The 20,393-nt window shown below is 40.0% G+C and overlaps 1 protein-coding gene across 2 annotated transcripts in view; it reads left to right on the plus strand.

Moving 5' to 3' along the window:
* The window catches only part of grk3 (G protein-coupled receptor kinase 3), a 278,643-nt gene that overhangs the window by 75,232 nt on the left and 183,018 nt on the right, over positions 1-20,393 (plus strand). The window contains exon 1 of one of the 2 annotated variants that reach the window (XM_059655001.1): positions 9,790-9,808. The exons of the other annotated variant lie outside the window; for it this stretch is intronic. Coding sequence (XP_059510984.1) covers positions 9,799-9,808 — 10 coding nt within the window. The 5' untranslated portion in view covers positions 9,790-9,798. Of the gene's footprint in view, positions 1-9,789; positions 9,809-20,393 lie in introns of those variants that run through there. 2 annotated transcript variants of the gene reach the window in all.

The raw sequence follows: 20,393 nt of genomic DNA on the forward strand, positions 1-20,393 counted from the left end.
TAATATGTCCTAAGGTGTTTCGCAAGACTTTATTAGATAACAGCAAAATATTGCAGATGCTGACATCAAAAATTAAACAGTGCTAAAAGGACATAAGAATTTGAAACTTTTTGTCATCAGATCGAAGAAACATACTTGAACAAATGGACTCAATTTTATACAGGATGAGAAGAGAATGATTGGTTGAAGCACCATTGGCATGGAGGAGCAGCAAGAACAGTTAACTGGAAATCTTAATTCTCAGGCCAGGAAGTAGATTCTGAGTGGTTATGGTTTTGCCAGAGGGGATGCAGCAGAGTATTGCTGTCTGCATGACTCGTTTTTGAAAATGGTAGAATGTACGTACTATCTTTCTTTTGTCAACATAACATTGGATCCTAAGTATCTATGTGTGTTGCTCCTACCACACAGAAGTGCATCACTTTTGCAAGTGCAGCTGATAATCTGAAATTGATTTCCACTGTAACTCTTGGTATGATCTAGATTATTTAATGAATGATTTCCAATACAGCATGATATCTAATGTAGGATATGCTTTTCTGAGGCTTGCAAGCCAGATTGGTTGAGCATGATTGATGTGCTGCCCACTGTGATTGGTCAATGGGATGTATTGTTTGACTGGTTCTCCAGTCATTGAAATGTACGGGCTACATGCATCACATTAGTGCTGAAACGCCCATTGCATTATTCATTTTTGTGGTAGACAAAGTGTCATTTTTCATTTGTCAGCAACATCCTGCTAGTGGAGAAAACCATTGTGGATTTGCTATTTAGTGCAGTGTGAGATGGCTAGTTTCACTTGTTTAGATTTTTGAAACACCGTCCACTTTGGGGTAATCTGAAATAAGCTTGGCAGTGCTCAGGGCCAAAAACAGTGGATGGAGGCCTTTTCACGAGATCATGGCATAGTGTAAATGTCAATGGCCTATTGATATGGTCGGTTGGTGAATAAGTTAGCAACGTTAACCTTGGGGTTTGTCAGCCGAAGGTCTGTCAATCATTGTAAATATGATTAAAATTGAGGCCACACGAGAGCGCAGAGTTGGAGGAGTGCACAAGATCCCAGAGGTTTCTGAGTCTGAAGGAGATGAAGGGGCTGAGTCCATTTAAGTGATAGGAAAACAAGATAAGAATTTCAAAACTATGATATTATTCTGAACAAGGGTGCTGACCCGAAACGTCAACTTTCCTGCCCCTCTGCTGCCTGGCCTACTGTGCTCCACCAGCTTCCAGCTGTGTTATCTCTGACTCTAGCATCTGCAGCTCTTGCTATCTCCAAGATATTGTTTGGCATTGTCGGTGATGGATTAATGCCTACTTGCTATGTTTTATAGAATCATTTAAAGCAAATAGATTTTGGTGGAATAATGGGCCACAGAGCTGTTGATGAACTCAAGTTTGAAGGTGGAAGATCTGATGCAGCCAAAAGAGATAACAGAAGAAATTTGGGTTTCAGCGGCAGATGAGGTGAGGCAAAGATATGAAAGAAAAGTAGAAGTAAGTATTTTTGGTAATGGATAGGTGGTTCTTTAGATTCTGGTGATCTGTTGATTTTTAGCAGTCAATAGCTGAAGGATTGGAAATTGAATTTTGGATCAATAAAATGTGCTTAGTAATAGCTGCCTTCCTCTTCCCCTACGTAATAATAATACATTATTGCTTAAGCAGTCCCCTCTGGTCTCTCTTATTTTGGAATTAAAATATTATCACCTTGACTCAAAAATACATGCAACATTAAATGTTTAAAAGGTGTTGGTTTTGTGTCCTTTCTTTCATTAAAAGTAGTTCTAATTTTGCAGAAAAGATCTTACCCTGTTGAGTTCTCCTGAGCACCAATGTGGAAAAGATTTTGACCTTTCTTTCTAACTAGTCAACAGGTGCATTGCATTGAAGTGGCTCAAAATCGTACTGTTTTATATTACTTCATACCTCCGTTATAATAGACAAAGGAATGCAATGAATCCTTCCCATTATAAATGGAAACATAAGAATCTTGTCAGATTTCATGGAGTGTTTCAGTCCAAGAAACCTGGTGAATTTTCTCACAATATCATCCTAAACCTGCCTGATTAACCATGCATCACATTCCAGTGACGATCCACTAATTATCTAATTCTCCCACTTGCTAGTGGAGCTATTTACGACTGCTAGGACATCCCCAGGATTGCTCATCACCAATGGCAAGGTGACAGTGGGTGAGGGACCTTGACTTCTTTCCAACTGCTGCTTTCTGAGAAGAGACAGCCTGGTGCCAGTAAGTACCCAGCTGCAGGAGGAATCATGTGCAAAATCTCCTCTAATGCCATTTCACAGTGCTTTCAGCCTTCATCCTGCTGACTACTCTTAGTTCTGTGAGAGGTCAAGTCGAGGATAGTACACTTACCTCTGGACAGGACACTCTTGGCATACATAGGCCCTCTGGACAGAAACACTCCTGCAGTCAGCCAAAACATCCAAGGCCAAAGGGCACAACTATGGAGTAGGCTCCCTCCACCCTTCTGCAGACCCTGGGTCCTCACTGGGATGTAGTAGGAGAGGAAGAGAGAAGATCTTCTGATGGGACACAAGTGTCACAGGTGATACATCCTTGTATTTACTTTTCATTTTCTACTGTGTGAGTGCATATCTGTTTAGCCGTATGTGCAAGATTGAAGTCTAGCCTTTTTTAGTGCTGTCTGAGGTTTATGTTCACTGGTGTGAAATGAGCCACTCCTGCTCCAAGTGAAGGCTATTGGAACTTGGAATGTGTCGGCTACTTTGGTAAATGGGCTCAATGTTTCCGGGCCACAATATATTGGGTGGCACAGTGGCTCGGTAGTTAGTGCTGTCGCCTCATAGAACTGGGACCCGAGTTTGATTCTAACCTGGGGCGACTGTGTGGAGTTTGCACATTCTCCCCATGTCTGTGTGGGTTGCCTCCAGGTGGTCTGGTTCCACAGTCCAAAGATGCGCAGGCTAGGTTAGATGGATTGTTTGTGCTAAATTGCCCTGTAGTGTCTAGGGTAAGTAGGTTAGCTATAGTAGATGTGAGGTTATGGGATTGGGTGGTGAAGATGATGGGCTAAATAGCCTCTATCCTTGTTTTAGGGGTTTTGTGATGTTGCTTGTGCCTCAGTGCCATCAGTGGGATTGTTTCTTGATGCTGCATGATTATGTCAAGGCATTGCTTGGTTGAGATTTTGGACTGCACACAGTAGGATATGTCGAAGGTTTACGCAGCATGTAGTGTTCTTCAGCTTTTCTGTTTGACTGTCTGTACAAAGCTGTTGCATTTTGAAGGGTCTCATGACTCAAAAAAAGGGCTTTTTTTCCATGAGGTGTTTAGAGGTTGTCAGGTGACGATAGAGAGTTTTATAAAATCATGAGGGGCGTGGATAGGATGCATAGCCAAGGTCGTCTTCCTCAGGGTAGGAGAGTACAAATTTAGAGAGCGTAGGTTTAAGGTGAGATGGAAAGATGTAAAAGGAATTTAAGAGGCAGCTTTTTCACGGATGGGTGGTGCGTGTGTGGAATGAGTTGCCAGAGGAGGTGAGCGAGGTCGATACAATCATGCGATATTTTAAAAGACATCTGGAAGGGTACATGAATAGGAAGAGTTTACAAGGATATACGCCAAATGCTGACAAATGGAACAAGATCAGTTTAGGATGTCTGGTTAGTGCAGACAAGTTGGACTGAAGGGTTTGTTTCCATGCTATATAAGTGTGAGCCATAGAAGCCAATCCCCCCCTCCCCACTACCTATAACATACATTCAAATTAAATCTTGTGACTGTGCTTGCTGTTCAAAATAATGGATGCGTGAGTGCATTTACTGCTCTTGTCAGTTTGATTGGGTAACAAAGAGGGTCATGATTATTATAGTTTGCAGTATGGAGCCCAGTCTAACACATCTGTGATTCTCACCAATCCTACCACGAGCACAGAAATGTGGAAGGCTAATGCTATGTCACAGCATCAATATAAACTATCTGTTTATTATGCTAGATTCATTATTAGCCTGACATCTAAATAAGTTTCTTTGATAAAGATACTACTGAGATTATATGGAGCCAAGTCTTGGTTCTGAATATACTCTAAAATACGGAAGCCCTAATAACCTACAGTTAGGGCAGCAAACTTCACAAAATGTAACATCACCTTCAGGTGGCATTGTGAAATTGTATGTAGTTTTATACAGTGGGTTTCATTTTAAAAGAAATAAAGAAATAATTAATTAAAGTCGAATGTTTTAAAAATACAGTTTAACACATTCAGGATTCCCATGTGTTACTCACTCACTGTCAAGCCTGCTGATCAGAAAACCACATGTCTGGGATTCACGCCAACACCCTGCAGTTTTGGTATTGTTTAGTTGGGTGCTGGTCAGATATTACAGCCTTGTTCTATGATCTGTACAAATGAGAAAGGATTGGCTGTGGCACTATCTCCCATCAGGGAGAAAATTAGGGGAATTAGGAAATTATGTTTTTGACTTTCAGTTGGCAGAATATTAAAAACAACTGTGCTAAGACAGATATCTTTAAAAAAAGTATACTTAGTGCTTTTTTTGCATGGCCTTGAAATAGGAGAATGCTTTAAGAGATTGCTCATTGTTTGATGTGTGACTATTTTTCTTTTCAAAATTTTAAATGTAAGCAATAAGCTGGAGAAGGCCATTTGGCCCCTTGAGCCTGCTTTTTCATTCATAGGATCATGGCTGATCTGATTATAACCTCAAATCCACATTCCTGCCTACCTCAGTAACTTTTTGTCCCCCTGCTTAACAAGAGTCTATCTATTTCTACCTTCAGCATTTCACTTCCACAATTCTGCTTCCTGTACTTTTTTAGGGAAAATTCCACAAGCTTCTGAGAGGAAGAAATTCACCCCATCTCTCTTTTAAATGAGTAAACTCTGATTTCTACACACTGTCCCCTAGTTTTAGATTCCTTGATAAGAGTTAACGTATACTCTGTCAAGATTACCTAAGAATTTTGCAAGTTTCATTTGAGTCGCCACTTGCCCTTCTAAGCTCCCAATAGACAAAAACTTAGCCTGTCTAACCTTTTCTCATAAGACAGCTCATGCATTACAACTATTAGTCTGGTAAACCTTCTCTAAACTGCTTCCAATGGAGTGTACATCCTTTCCTAATTAAGATGACTGATTGTTGTGCCCAGTAATCCACGTGTGGTCACATCAGTGCCTGTAAAACTGATGCAAAGCCTCCCTATTTTGTTCAGTTGTCCTCATGATAAATGATACTATCCTATTAACTTTCTATTCACTTGCTGTACCTGCAATCCAACTTTATGATTCATGAACGAGGGTTTATTTAGATAGTATACTACTACTTTATTCATCCTGCCAAAATGGACAACTTCACATTGAACTCCGTTTGCTAGATCTTTGCCCACATACCTAACTCAAATGCATTATGGTCACTGCCCTGTAGGTGTGCTTTCACTATATAACCATTGAATAATTCTATTTCATTACATATCAGATCTAGTATAGCCTGCTGTCTAGTGGCCCCAAAACATGTTACTCCAAGAAACTATTCTGAAACATTTTGTCAATTCTGAAACTAGACTATGTTTGCCAGTCTGATATTTCCAGTAGATTCAAATCTCCCATGATTACAGCTGTGCCTTTCTGACAAGCTGTCATTATTGCTTACTTTATGCCTCACCTTATTGAGAAGGGGCCTGTACACCACTTCCTCAAATGACTTGTTGCGTTCTTCATCCAAAATGTTTCTACATGTTGAACTTGGGTTATGCCTCTCCATTGTGTTAATACCTTCATTAACTAATAGACCCACTCCACCACCTTGTCCTAGTTTCCTTTCCTCCTGAATCTCCTTTCAAGATTCACATCCCAATCCAGGTCATCCTGCAGCCTTGTCTCTGTAATGGCTATCATATTGTACTCACTCATTTCTGTTTGTGTTCTTAGTTCATCTGATTTGTTTCAAATGCTACATGTATTCCGATACAAAAGCTGAAGATTTATCCTCCATTTCATTTGTAAGTTCTCATTTTATCTATTGGTTCAGTCTTAGTTTGTATTCTGTATTGCTTCATCTCATGGTTAGTCTATTGTTTCTGCTTGGCCTGACTCTGAATTGATTTGTCAGATCTTCCCAAATATGATTCAGAGATAGTAGGAACTGCTGATGCTGGAGAATCTGAGATAACAAGGTGTAGAGCTGGATGAACACAGCAGGCCAAGCAGCATCAGAGGAGCAGGAAAGCTGACGTTTCGGGCCTGACGAAGGGTCTAGGCCCGAAACGTCAGCCTTCCTGCTCCTCTGATGCTGCTTGGCCTGCTGTGTTCGTCCAGGTCTACATCTTGTTTTCCCAAATATGATTGCTGGCCACCCCTCTTTTTAATTCAACATTTTCTCTTTCTCTTTCCCTGTTTATACTGTTGGCAAAAACATCAACCCCAGCATAGACTATCCCAGCTAGTGACTTTCCATTGCTATGGATCATACTTTCCCCAGTCCCGGCCCTAGTGCTTTACAAATGGAAGCCATTGCCCCCACACTGGTTTTTGAGGTATGCATCCATCTCTCCAATCAGATTTGCCTTATGACAGTAATTCAGCGAATGTGGCCTTTGAGGCTCTGCTTCTTAATTTGGTGTCTAGCTCCTCTTACTGACCATACAAAACCTCCTTTATCCTGCCTACTTCAGTGATAGTTAAGTTGACCACAGCGACTCCTCCACTTCTAAATGCAAGTTCCCTCTCCAGTGCTGAGCAAATGTCCCAAATGCTGGCATGGGGGGCCGACAACACAACTAACTGAACACATGCTCTTTACTGTAGAGAAAATGTCAATTTCCTTCACTATATTGTCCCTGGCTGCATTATTTTTTGCTCTCTTGAATGGCTCCCTTTACCACTAAAGCATAAACTAAACTCTCTATGTATCTAAATACGCAGACAAAAAAAAAGCTGCCATGGTCAGAAAGCTCATTTTCTCTGCATCCCTCACTCTTGTCCAGACAAACTGAAAGAACTTTAAATACTTTTGAAAATCGTAAAATTGCTTCTGGCCTTTGGACTCCTTTTTACTTACTTTTCATGTGCAGTCATGCTAAACATTGTGCCTGAATACTTGCCAAATCAGATGAGCCATTCCTAATATTCTACCACTCACGTGGTACAAAAAATCAAGGTAACTCTCCCCACCGCTCCCATACACACAAATGTGCACACATCACAGTGCCTGTTATTCAGGCCCCCGCTTATAAATGGAATATCACCTATAACGTATTTAATTTCTGTGATGCTCCTGTCACAGGTTTTGTATTGACAACCATGCCCTCAGCTGCCAAAGTCTCAAGCACTGAAATTTGCTTCCTTCATTTTTCTTTACTTCCTGTTTTGGAGTGCCCCTTAAAAGATATTTCTTTGACCCAGGTTTTTACCCAATATCTCTATGTGCCTTGGTGTTGAATTTGATTTACTGCTGCTCCTGAGAAGTATTTTGGGATATTGTTGTGCTGTTGAATTGGTTTCATCACCCTTGTCCTCGCTTACAAGTTCATCAGTGTTCTAGCCATATTGTTTCTCAGATCTCCTTAGCGCCAGGTCCTTGTACATAATGTCTGCTCCTCTGGCACTGATTTGTTCCTTGTTCCCCCCACCCCACCTCCCAAATCTCCTTCACAGCAACCCCCGACGTTGTAACTTACCCACCTGCTTTCCAAAGACTTGTAACAACTTCTCCTTTACCTGACCTTTTTGCCCTTCCTGCTAACCTTTTACTGTTTTCTTCCTGTTCGGCTGATACACATTTTCTATCCCTTTCAAAGTATTGTGAGGAAAAAAATTCCCTGTGTAGCAAATGCCACTGAAATTTAAGTAGTTGTTGTGGATGTGAAATTAATTTTTAAGTAGCTCAAAAAATGTAGCCCTGAAAGCACAATTTGGAGCATTTCAGAAATTGAAAGAAGCAAATCCCGGTCAGAATAATCACAAAGCACAGCTGTCTTTGAACAACCACTACAGATATTATTGAACTCAAATCAATTCAGAAGTAGCAATGGCATCACCAAAATTCTGTTGCTAAGGTAACAGTTGAGAATGTTTGAAACAACCTCCTCCGTACAGCAAGCAATTGCAATGAATTTATCCAGCCATTTTCAAATGGCACTTGCTCATTAGATGGAACTGTACATTCCATCAGAACAGTGCTCTTTAAGGTGCAGAATGCAGTGTTAAAAGTCTAGATTCCTTCAGTACAAAGCTAAAATGAAATATAGATGTTAAACTAAAACTGCACTCGTGCATTATTACGATTAATGGTTGTGGCTTTCTGCTTCGGTTTCAAGGTGATGGAATAACCTCCTGGCATATACTTAAATTAGCTCTTCAAAATATAACTTGCATTACATACAACTTGACAGTTTCAAGAACGAAGTGGTCTAATTGGCATTTTTTTAAATATGTGAATTTACAGAATGTGGAGTGTTTACTTTGCAGCTTTGGTTTTGACATTGTTTTCATAGAATCATAGAGGCCATTCTGCCCATTGTGTCTGCATTAACCCTCCGAAGAGCATCCCACTCAGACCCACACCCCCATCCATCCCTGTGACCCTGCATGTGGTTTTTACCATGGCTAACGCAAGTAACCTGCACATTTCTACAAGGACACTACAGCCCAATTTACAGCATGGCCAGTCCACTCAACCAACACAGCTTTTGACTGTGGGAAGAAACCAGAGAACCATGTAGACACACTGAGAACGCCACACAATCACTTACCCTCGGCTGGAATCAAATCCTGATCCTTGATATTATGAGACAGCATTGCTAATCACTGAGCCACTGTGCCGCCCTCACTGGATCAACAATTTGGAAGCAGTATGATGTTTATTGGAGGGAATTTCAATCCCCTTAATGAAGGGCAGAAATCAATGGTCACAGGCTTTATATTTGGGGGTAAAGATGTAATATAATCCTGTATATTGTAGGCAGATGCAGCATAATCAGCAATATATAGGTCAGAGTACACATTTTGCACTGCATACCATAACAGGATTATCAGTTGTAAAGTGGGGAAACATTCTGTACTCTAGTAATGAGTAGAAGGTCAATATGCCTGCCATTTCTGTCAATTTACAGGAGCAACACTGTGTGGGTAAAATTCCTATTCTGTGTGAAAGGCAATGTCAGCAAGAGTAAATTAGTACTGTACCTGTCCTCTACTGATTGTTAAAGTACCACTTTCCGTAGTCTGTAGATGGATGTGATAGAATTATAGTCTAGAATGAGACTGGAGTGGAAGTCACACTTTTTTCTATTTTAATCTTGTTTACCTGCTCATTCCTCCTCCTCCAATTTTTTTTTTTCCTTTCATGTGCTGACATAATTCCTGTTTTAGTAGACACTATTGAAATGTCTTCCAAATTCTAAGCTTCCCACTATTCCGGATAGAGAGCAAGAGGGTATAATGCACCTTTTTCTTTATTTTGCTGGAAGGTGCCTGGGGATTCATAAACAGTTTTACTGCAGCTATAAGCCTAAAAGTCATGACAGTTTAAATTGTTCAAAGGTGATTTTCCTTTCTTTTCTTCCCAGAACCCTTATTTTCTTTCTCTGTTATTTACAGAAGTTATTTCTGTATTCCTTTGAAGCTGATTTTGGTGTTGCGATACCCAAGTTTTTGGTTTACTGTTGTATATCCGATAACCACCTTGTGAACAAGTGATCATTTTTCACTTTAGCTTGAAGACTGACAATGCCTAAGACTTCTTGTGAAGGAACCATTATAGCCTTAACACAACCATCAGCTCCTCTCAATGATGCAAAGTAAGTTTTTGCAAATAAAACTAATTTCTTAGATTTCATAATTTAAGCAGTGAAATAAAATATCTGTTGCTGCATTGTGTCATTAATCTTCACTTGACCTCTCCACTCTTAAGTTCATAGGAACAGAGTGAAAGCTAGAACCTCCTCGCCCAAAATCAATTAGCCGAACGCTGTCAGATAAGCCGACACCTGCAGCCCAATTTTAAGTTCCAGCTCGAGGCTTCAGTCAGAAGTCTGTATCTACGTAAAGTACCCTGTTGCAGACATTTCTTACTTGAAATGGCACACATTTATGGATGTAATATCGCCTTTAAAGAGCCAGCACAAGCACAATGAGCTGTGTTGTAAAATTTTCTGATTCTTATTCTGCATATAAATAATGTTGTATAGGCATGGAGAATTCAGCAGAAGGAACAAACCATTTTTCGCAGCATGTTGCTATCAAGTATAATGGCTATTAATACTCTTAATTCCACGGGATCAAGATACAGCAGTACTGTTTCCGTATTTCACATCAATAACTGGGAGCAGCATTATCTGGAGACTAGGGATAACCTACTCTTTGGTTCAATTTGTGCATATTTGGTTGTATTAGGAGTAAAGGGGAAATGTACTTATTCTTTGTTCACACAGATTGTTTGGTGTCAAAGGCTGATCTTGTCTTATAGTACTGGATTTTATGTCAGTTAGCATCTCGAAGTGAAGAATTGAATGGCCATGTCACTCACTCTGATGTTTGTTGTGTCATAGAAGGATGTAATTTAGTGCTTCCATTGAATTATTATAAGATAATAGAGAATCATATAATCTTAAGAGCACAGAAAAGCTATTCAGCCCATCAGACTTGTGCTGGCTCTTTTAACGTAGATGTTATATCTTTCCTAGTGAAATGTTGTCGATTCGCTGGTGTAGAAAGAGACTGCTTCCTCTTCACTGCTGATTACACAGCCCCTATACATAGGGAAAGGAGAATATTCCTCTGTAAAGATTTGAGAATCATTTCTCCCGTGTTGTTTTATACATTAATGACTGGGGACCGTTACTCTCTTGTATTCCTGAAATCTGTGCCCTGTAAATGTCATTGAAAATCTTTCTTTTCTGCATTGTCCACCCAGTTATGCATTTGAAAGGTCACACTGCTTGAGATCACCTGGCAAAAGATTGTGAAACAAAAGCAAAGTATTGCAGATGCTTGAAATTTGCCATAAAAGCAGGTGATAAAGATGCACTGGATCTTCTGTTTTAACAATGTTGCTAAATATGAAGCAAGAATGGTGACTATCAATGAGTGTGACAATTAGATGGATTCTGCAATGAGCGCATGATTGTGGACTGGTGCCGAGTTGGATAAAACCCGTATTGATTCCCTGTGTCTGATACCTGTGTATGTTAGGTTGCATTTACTTTCCCAGACTTCAATGCTTTTGAACTGATAATCAGGCTGGGAGCACCACGAGTTGTGGAACCTTTTCTTCTTCTTGATTGATTTTGCTGAATCTGAGAGAAATGTGGTTCTTTAGTATATCAAAAATGCTTTTGTGCACCACTTTACCTCTACCACCAAATCACCCGTGTTACACCATTTTTATATAATTAATTGTTACTTGTGATGTAATTAATTGGCACTGCACAAAACAAATAAAGACCAAGTGCTGTCATTTAACAGATACCCTCTTGTTGTGCAGTGGTACAGCCCCTACCCCTGAAGTGGGAGACAAGAGTTCAAACCCAAACTACTCCAGAGGTGTGTGATAACATTTCTGGTTGATTAGAAAAATAGGTCAAATAAAAGTTACTTTTTCCAAAATTGTATTTAAGTTTCAATGGAATGGTTTATTAGAATAGGCTTTTGAAACAAAATGGGCTCAAGAGGATTAATAGATGGAGAAGGAGATTGTCAACAAGATAGAATACAAATAATCAAGGTTCATCTATTAAAAAAGGATACACTTGTTAAATTCTTCTCTGAGGTGCTGTTGTTGAAAGATATACAGCAAGAGGCACAACTAAGAATAAAATACTGCGTGGATGTGGATTAGACCTTGTGCTGACGCCTGGGAATTGACATTTGATCATGTAGCCCACATGAAAGCAAGTTTCTATTACGATGTATATACTGGCCCATTGAGTTTCTGCTTATGATTTTGGATTTTACAAGTCTTTGCTATATTTCCTTGTACTTTATACAGCACCAGAATTACTGTAAATAAACCAATGTGACAGATAAAGAGTGGCATGCTCAGTATAGTGAGTGCTTTTGTTTTAGGATATGTCAGAGAAGGTTCATGCCATTCAAGATGTTGGTTTATAGCCATATTGTCACATATCTCTTTGGTGCTGTGACCCAGGTGTTGTAGAAAATCCTTTCTAAGAAAAGTCAGACATGTTAGCAATTTTCTAATAAGTTCCATTGTAATGGTGGTAGAATCTTCATTTGAAATGTAGACTTGTTCACACTTTCATCTGCAGAGTGTGATTACTGATCATATTTGCATCACAGCGTATTGCTGCATTTTGATATGGAACCAGCACTGTGAACTGGCGATAGCAAGAGCTGCAGATGCCGGAGTCAGAGACAGCCAAGTGTGGAGCTGAAGAAGGGTCCCAATCTGAAACATCAACTTTCCTGCTCCTCTGATGCTGCCTGGCCTGCTGTGTTCCTCCAGTTCCATACTGTGTTGACTGTAAATTGGGGTTACTAATTTCTTTCCTTTCTCTGCAACAAGTGTTGATCTTTTCATTTGATGTGTCATTTTACAGCAGTCTTTATCTACTTCCTTACATTGTGGACTGTTCAATTATAGAGAGCATCACTCTCAAGGCCTATCATCTGATCTAACAAACACGTACAATTGATGTGTAAGAATCTGAGAATTTCCTGATTTATATGCCCTCACCACTGAGCCATTGCATGCGATCCAGTGGAATTGATCAGGTGGTGATGTGCTTTTTTTATTTGTTTTTGACAGAGATGATTAAATCTTTCCAGCTCCCCATTACAGCTGTTCAACCATCGTCGTGAACGTGCCACATCGGATTTGCAGCTGAGGACACTTACTCCTTATGGCATATTCTATGGTGCATTGCCATTTTGTGTTTAACAAAGTGTAGTAGGGATGTTTTTATTAAATAGTTTCATTAATAGTTTCATTAAAGTGTCTTCTAGGTGCCAGATTATATTTAGGAGTCAAATCATATTTGGGGTTCTGATTCCCTGTAGAAATCAGATCATTTGCAAGTATAGGGTTTTGCATTGATTCACATGGCAGTGACCAATGCAGAATCCCCCAAGAACCAGGTCACATGTAAAGGTTTAGACCATTACTGGGGATTTAATTGAATAGGACATATAACGTGGGGATATCATTACGTGAGGGCTCTGTAAGAAGCAGAATATCCCTTCATTGTTTTTGGGGATTTCTATTACTGATCACCTGCTGTAATGTCAAAAGATCCGGGGAAGTCTGGAATGAATTGCATAATTATTTGTTAGTTCTCTAGGATTTCTGCAGGCCTACCCCTGATTAATGGAACTGAAATCATATTTAATGATGAGTAACTATAGAACAGCCATAAAATTGGGCACATTTTTGACCAATGTGGCAGGTGCAGGACAATCATTGGGAACTCAGAAAAACCGAGATGATGACTGAAGTTTTCAAAACATATCTAAGTGAGCAGTGACAATGGGAACTGCAGATGCTGGAGAATCCAAGATAACAAAGTGTGAAGCTGGATGAACACAGCAGGCCAAGCAGCATCTCAGGTGCACCGATGCTGCTTGGCCTGCTGTGTTCATCCAGGTTCACACTTTGTTATCTAAGTGACTTCAGTACTTCCGTGGTGTTTGAAAATATCCTTTTGGGCTATATAGTGGTGGGGTGAATTGTTGGTAAGTAGACTAATTCTGACAGCTGTGGGAGTTATTTGAAGTGATTATGAATCAAGTCCATCAAGCAAGGAGTGTAATGTACTGTATTTAAGCATTTCGCAAGAATATAATTTTTGCCATGGTGCATTATGTTCACTGATTTTTAGGTAGGGAATTACAGCCCTTTATTAGCCTTAGGTTTACTGGATATCCATTTTTCCAATGTCAGGACCTAGATAAGATCTGGAGGTATTGCGATTCTTTCAAATAAAATCATTCTTCTTCGGGTGTAAACGAAGAACTTTATTGGGCAGGTAAAACATTGTGATTTGTTGTAGAGTGGATTTGCGTTGAACGTAATGGGGCTAATTTTGCCAAGAATGCAGCAGTTGCAAGAGAAGGGCTCTTCTGGCAGATTAATGATGTCCTTACTTATGGGCCAGAAGATCTGGGTTCAAGTCCCATCTGCCCCAGATTTGTGTCATAAAGTATCTGCACAGGTTGATTTTATAAAAAGTTAGGAGTGGCAGAGGATCTTGCTCAGTTCCAGTACATAGTGCAGAATTATAAGCAAACCAAGTTAACATTTCAAACATGATGTTTGGTCCAAATGCAGTTAGATATGAGTGTGATATTTAAAAAAAACCCTTTCTAAATCAAAATTTGTTAATCACTTATGTAGTACGCAAAGAGTTGGAAACCAGCTTCACGCTCATAAGCCCGTTGTCAGTGCAGTGTGTCAGTTGCAGATAAGTCAGTTGTCACCAGGCAATTTGATGGGAGAAGTCAAGCGTACAATTTAAAATGCTAGTATTCGAAATGATCAGTTGAAGAATGTCTCTGTCTCTGTCTCCACGTCTGATTGGCAGCTTCTTTTGAATTTAACAGACGGCTATTTAAATTCAATGGAGCCCCATTAACAATTTTACTGAGGTTTATTGCCCTGCAATGTTGAAGACGTTTAGTTGCAACCTAAGAAGAAAATGCTTGTAGGACCCTGAAGACTGACAACTCTTGTTATTAAAAGTTGACTATTAGTTTAGAATTGGGTCGTGAAATGTATTGGTTTCTATTAAGTGAGACATTGCTGAAGTTTAATAACAAGTGGAGTAGTTGTACACTCTAAGTTTCTGCTCTGTGTGTTTGTTTTATCACTTGCTGTTCAAAATTGATGGATAGTCAAAAACTGTACATCTTTGCACCTTAGCTCCAGTGCCAATTCATCTACATGTGTAGCAGGCACTCAGTGAAAACTGCTGTCTGCCTCAAACAATTTTTGTATGTATTTTCAACAGTTTCTGTGTGTATATAAAGGTGACAAGCAATATCATGAAGCATGAATAGTTCTCTGTTGCATGCCTAATGTGAGAAAACAGTTTATTCCTGTCACATATTTAAGACTGTAAAAAAATAGGAGCAGGAAGCTCCTTGAGCCTGCTTCACCATGCAATGGGGCCAGGGCTGATCCAAAAATCTGCACATTCATTTCCTGCCCTTTCCCCAAAACCCATGATTCTCTTACTCACTGAGAATTTATCTACCTCAGACTTAAATAGGGACTCTGCCCCCTCAGCTGTCTGTGGCAAGGAGTTTCAAAGACTGTCAAAAGAAGAAGTTGTTCCTTAGTTCAGTCTTAAATTTGCACTCCTTAATTCCGAGACTGTGTTCTACTCTCTGGTCCTATACCGTCCCAAAAGAGAAAACATCGTGTCAGCAAGCCTACCCTTTCAAGTCCTTTGAGAATCCTATTTGCTTCAGTGACGTTACCTGGTATTCTGCTAAATTGTAATGAGTAGAGTCTAATCTGTTTAGCCTTGGCTCAAAGACAATCTCTCCTTACTGGGGATCATCCTAGTGAACCTTCTCTGAACTACATCCAATGAAGCAGTATCTTTCCAGGCATATGGGATACAAACTGCTGACAGTACAGATGGTGGTATAGTAGACGGTGAAGAAGATTTTGTAAGATCACAGCGGAATCTTGATCAAGTGGGTCAATGGGCAGAGAAATGGCAGATGGAGTTGAATCTGGATAAATACGAGGTATTGCGTTTTGGTATGCATTATTGGTAGGGCCATGCATAATGTTGTAGAACAGAGGGACCTAGGGGTGCAGGTACATAATTCTTTGAAGTCTGCACTACATTTAGACAGGGTGGTTAAAAAGGCATTTGGCATGCTTGCCTTCATTGTTCAGTCTTTTGAGTATAGAAGTTGAAATGTTATCAGAGATAATGGGAACTGCAGATGCTGGAGAATCTGAGATAACAAAGTGTGGAGCTGGATGAACACAGCAGGCCAAGCAGCACCTTAGGAGCACAAAAGCTGACGTTTCAGGCCTAGGCTGTTCATCAGAAAAGGGTCTAGGCCTGAAATGTCAGCTTTTGTGCTCCGAGGATGCTGCTTGGCCTGCTGTGTTCATCCAGCTCCACACTTTGTTATGTCTTGAGATGCTATGTTGAGGTTGTCCAGGACATAGGCAAGGCCTCTTCTGGAATACTGTGTCCAGTTCTGGTTACCCACTTACAGGAAGGATATTATCATGTTGGAGAACATGCTGAAGAGATTTACCAGGATGTTGTTAAGTATGGCAGGTTTCACTTATAAAGAGAGGCTGGATAACCTGGGACTTTTTCCACTGGAGGTTAAGAGGCAACCTTTAGAAGTTTATTAAATAATGACAGGTACAGATAGAGTTAGTTGTCTTTTTCTTAGGTTAGGGGATGTCAAGATTAGGGAGCACATTTTTAAGGTGAGAGAAGAGGAATTTTAAAAAGACATAGTGAGGGTCATTTGCTTGTGGGATGAACTTCCCAGGGAAGTGGTGGATGCAGATACAATTACAACATTTAAAAGACATTTGGATAGATACCTGAATAGGAAAGTTTTGGAGAGATATGTTCCAGGAACTGGCAGGTGGGACTGGATTAGTTTGGGTTTATGTTTGGCATGGACTAGTTAGACCAAAGGGTCTGTTTCCATGCTGTATGACCCTATGACAGCATGTAATCTCACCAGCACCTTGTACAGTGTAGTAAGTTTTCTGTTCTTATGCTCCAACTAACTTGAAATAAGGGCCAACATTCCGTTAGCCTTCCTGATTACCTGCTGTATCTGTGCTATCTACAACCTGTAGGTCTCTTCCGATTTGTACAAAATGCATGGTTTAAAACACAGTATGAATGAGCATTTTGGTCATTTATATAACTGCATTTGTCACAATCACTGTTGTATCTTTGTGGTAGGCAAGTTATGTAGCCATTGCAATAAAGAGCCAGTACCTAAGGTACTAGAGAAGTCATATTGCTTTCTGTGAAAAATTTATTTAATGGGAATTGAGTATTCCTGGCTAGGCCAATGTTTATTGCTGTTTGCTAATTGCTGTTGAGAAGGTGGCGATGGGCTGCTGTGACCACGTGTATGTGTTAATGAAGGGAGTTCCAGGTTTTTGAGCCAGTGGCACTGAAGGAACCACAATATAATTTCAAGTCAGAAAGTGTATTTCTGGAGGGGAAATTGCAGGTGGTGGTGGTTCCATGAATCTTCTACCTTTATTCTCCTGGGTAGTGGAGAGTACTGTGATGAGTTACTTTAAAGCACCTTGTAGGTGATGTACGTTACTGCCACTGTGTCGGTGGTGAAGGGAGTGAATGTTGAAGGTGGTAAATGGGATACTGATTGAATTTGGCTGTTTTGCCCTGGATGGTGTTGAGCTTATTGAGCATTGTTGAAACTGCAGTCATTCAACCAAATTGACAGTGTTCTATCACACTTCAGTCATGTGCCTCGTAGAGGGTGGGCAGGCATGGGGACTCGTCACAAAATTACCTGTTATTTTAGCTACAATAATTATAAATGTGATGCAGTTCAATTTCGGTGCCCTCCAGGATGTTGAAAGAGGGGTGCCCCAATATTATGATGCAATTGAATGTGAAGGGGCAATAGTTAGATTCCGTTTTGTTGGAGATTCTCATTGTCTGGCATTTGTATGATGTAAATGTTAATTGATACTTGTCAACCAGAATATTGTGCGGGTCTTGCAGTGTATGGACATAGGGTGAGGAATTGTGAATGTTGCTGAACACTGTACAATGATCAGCAAACATCCCCACTTCAGCCTTTTTATGATGGAGAGAAGGTCATTGATAAACTGGCTGAGGAATTTGAGCCTAGGATGGGACCTTTAAGGAGCTGCGACATTGATGTTGACTTCAACAACCATGACCACCATCTTTTTGTCATAGGTGTGACTCTAACCAGTGGAAAGCCTTGCCATAGAATCCCTTTGATTCTACTTTTATTAAGGATCCTTGATACTATACAATGTCAGAAGCTGTCTTGATGCCATGAGCAGTCACTCTCAGCTCTGGCATTTAGTTCTTTTGTCCATGTTTGTAATGAAGTCAGGCATTGAATGGTCCTGGTAGGACCAAACTGAATATCTGTGACCTGTTATTGCTGAATAAATGCCACTTGATAGCACTATCGGTGGCCTTTCCATTACTTTTTATTAATGATGGTGAGTAGACTGATCAGGTGACAATTTGCTGGTTTTGGGATTTGTCCCTCTTCTTGTGGACAGGACATATCTGGTTGATTCCCATCTACCTAATAAAGTGAAAAATGTTACAACAGTGTGAAACAGCTTGGCGAGGATCCTGGTCAGTCCTAAAACACAAGTCTTGAGTACTATTGCTGGAATGTTGTCAGGGCATATAGGCTTTGCAGTATCCTGTGTCTTCAGTTGTTTCTAATATTGAGTGAAGGAATTGAATTGACATGATGTTGAAAAATGATTTGTTTTGAGTCTCAGACAAATATTGATTTTTGCTTTTTTCAGTTCATTCACAGGATATTGCTATTGCTGACAAGGCTAGCTTTTATTGTCTATTTCTCATTTCTCCTTAACAGCTGTAGTGCTATACACTTAAGGTCAGATTTCCTTCCCTAAAAGAAACTATACTAACTTTTGAAAGAAAGGTATGGTATGTGAACGTGTCAGAAATAAAGAAAATAAATGGCTTTAATACAATTCTCTTCCAGTTATGTAGCTAATATTCATGTTTGAGTGATGTCCCTTGAGTTTGGCACATTTTTTTCTGATTGTGCTGAAAACATGCTGGAGAGCTCAGAAGAGGCAGGATTTGTGGAGAGTGCAGTTGGGTTAACATTTCAGATTGTTGACCTTTTTGGGTTGTGCTGCTGTAGACAGTATTTTTATAATGGAGTCACATGAATGCATTGTAACTCATCACCAGTGAAGGTGCACAAAGTCCTCACTTAAAGTTGATAGTGTGCTCATGCGGTTTTAAGACAAGGAGGACTCTGCAGATGAGCAACGAGGGACAATGGAGTAGCGGTGATTATAAGAAGGTAAGTCATGAATAGGCAGGTCATCAGTAAGAGGGTGTGATAGGGAGGCGTGGAGGCCACAAACTGGAGGGTTGGCTGTGACAATGTAGGTCATGGAGTGGGAGAAGCCACTCCAAAACAGGGCCGAATGACCTGATTTGACACCATGTTTGACTATCTCAAATCAATTTTAAAAACTAAATTTGTGACAATAAATGAGGATACAGGCCTCATTAAATAACTGCTGTTGAAGCAAAACAATGTAAAACTAGGTAACTTGATGAGAACACTAACTGTATCAGAGACAAGTGCCATGAATTAATCTCTAAGCATCGACATTAATTTAAGAGCGGTGCTAGCATCTCTGAGCTATGATGGGCCCCTGGCCCATAACTAGTTGTAAATCAGAATTGATCCCAAAGACTGTAACCCAGGAAAGTTCTGATTCCTTGCTGGTAATGTGAACAAATAATGACAAAATACAGTGCTCGTTCACTTTAAATGGGTAGTAAAGTTGGTAAAGTTGCTTTGTCAAACTTGAAAACTCAAAATTTTTAAAATGCAGACAGTGATTGATATTTATATTAAGTGCGATACCTTCTCTACATTAAACCTCACTAGAGGAAGTGAGATTAGAATTGAGGGGAAGTGAGATGAAGTGTTAGTGAGAATAGGAGGAAGCAAATTCAGGATCGTGGATCGTTAAAGTCAAGACTGGAGAAGCAGACAAAACAGTTTTGAGTTTCAAGCCTGAATTTAGTGGAATAAACTAACTGCCGTGTCTTTGAAATTTTTTCATCACGTCTTGAATCCACAGCACAAGTGATAACTGAGACTGCAGCTCAGATGCAGAGTTTGACTACATAATGTGTTCATAGGCTGAGGCCTGCAAAATTCTTTCAAGTGTGAATGAGATGCCCTGCTTTGTGCACCACTCAAATGTGACAAGGTTGTTCACTTTGCAAGGTCTTGGACATCAGGCTGCTCAGAATCCAGAGACATACAATAGAAAATGTTAAATCTTTTCTTATCTGCATCATACAGTTTTCTCATCTTTTTTCCATCGCATCTTCTGTGGTATGTCAATGAACACAGTGACAGTGGTTCTGAATGTGCATGGTTGCATGATAGTATATTGTCCCCTTTTTTCTGTTTTGGTTGTACCTCATTCCCCAGTTTCTTTACTTTTTGCATACGTTTTCTTCTTATTACATTTTACATCTAAAATTTAAGCTCACTGCCTCGATCGTAGGCAGGTCTTCCTCAGGCATCGATCACCACTAATTGGGGTTGTCAGTACTGATTACAGGTTGCATGACGTGGCTTTCATCTTTCATTGTTCCAATTTTGCTGCTTTTTCTC

The sequence above is a fragment of the Stegostoma tigrinum genome, chromosome 26, assembly GCF_030684315.1.
Source record: "Stegostoma tigrinum isolate sSteTig4 chromosome 26, sSteTig4.hap1, whole genome shotgun sequence".
Lineage (NCBI taxonomy): Eukaryota > Metazoa > Chordata > Chondrichthyes > Orectolobiformes > Stegostomatidae > Stegostoma > Stegostoma tigrinum.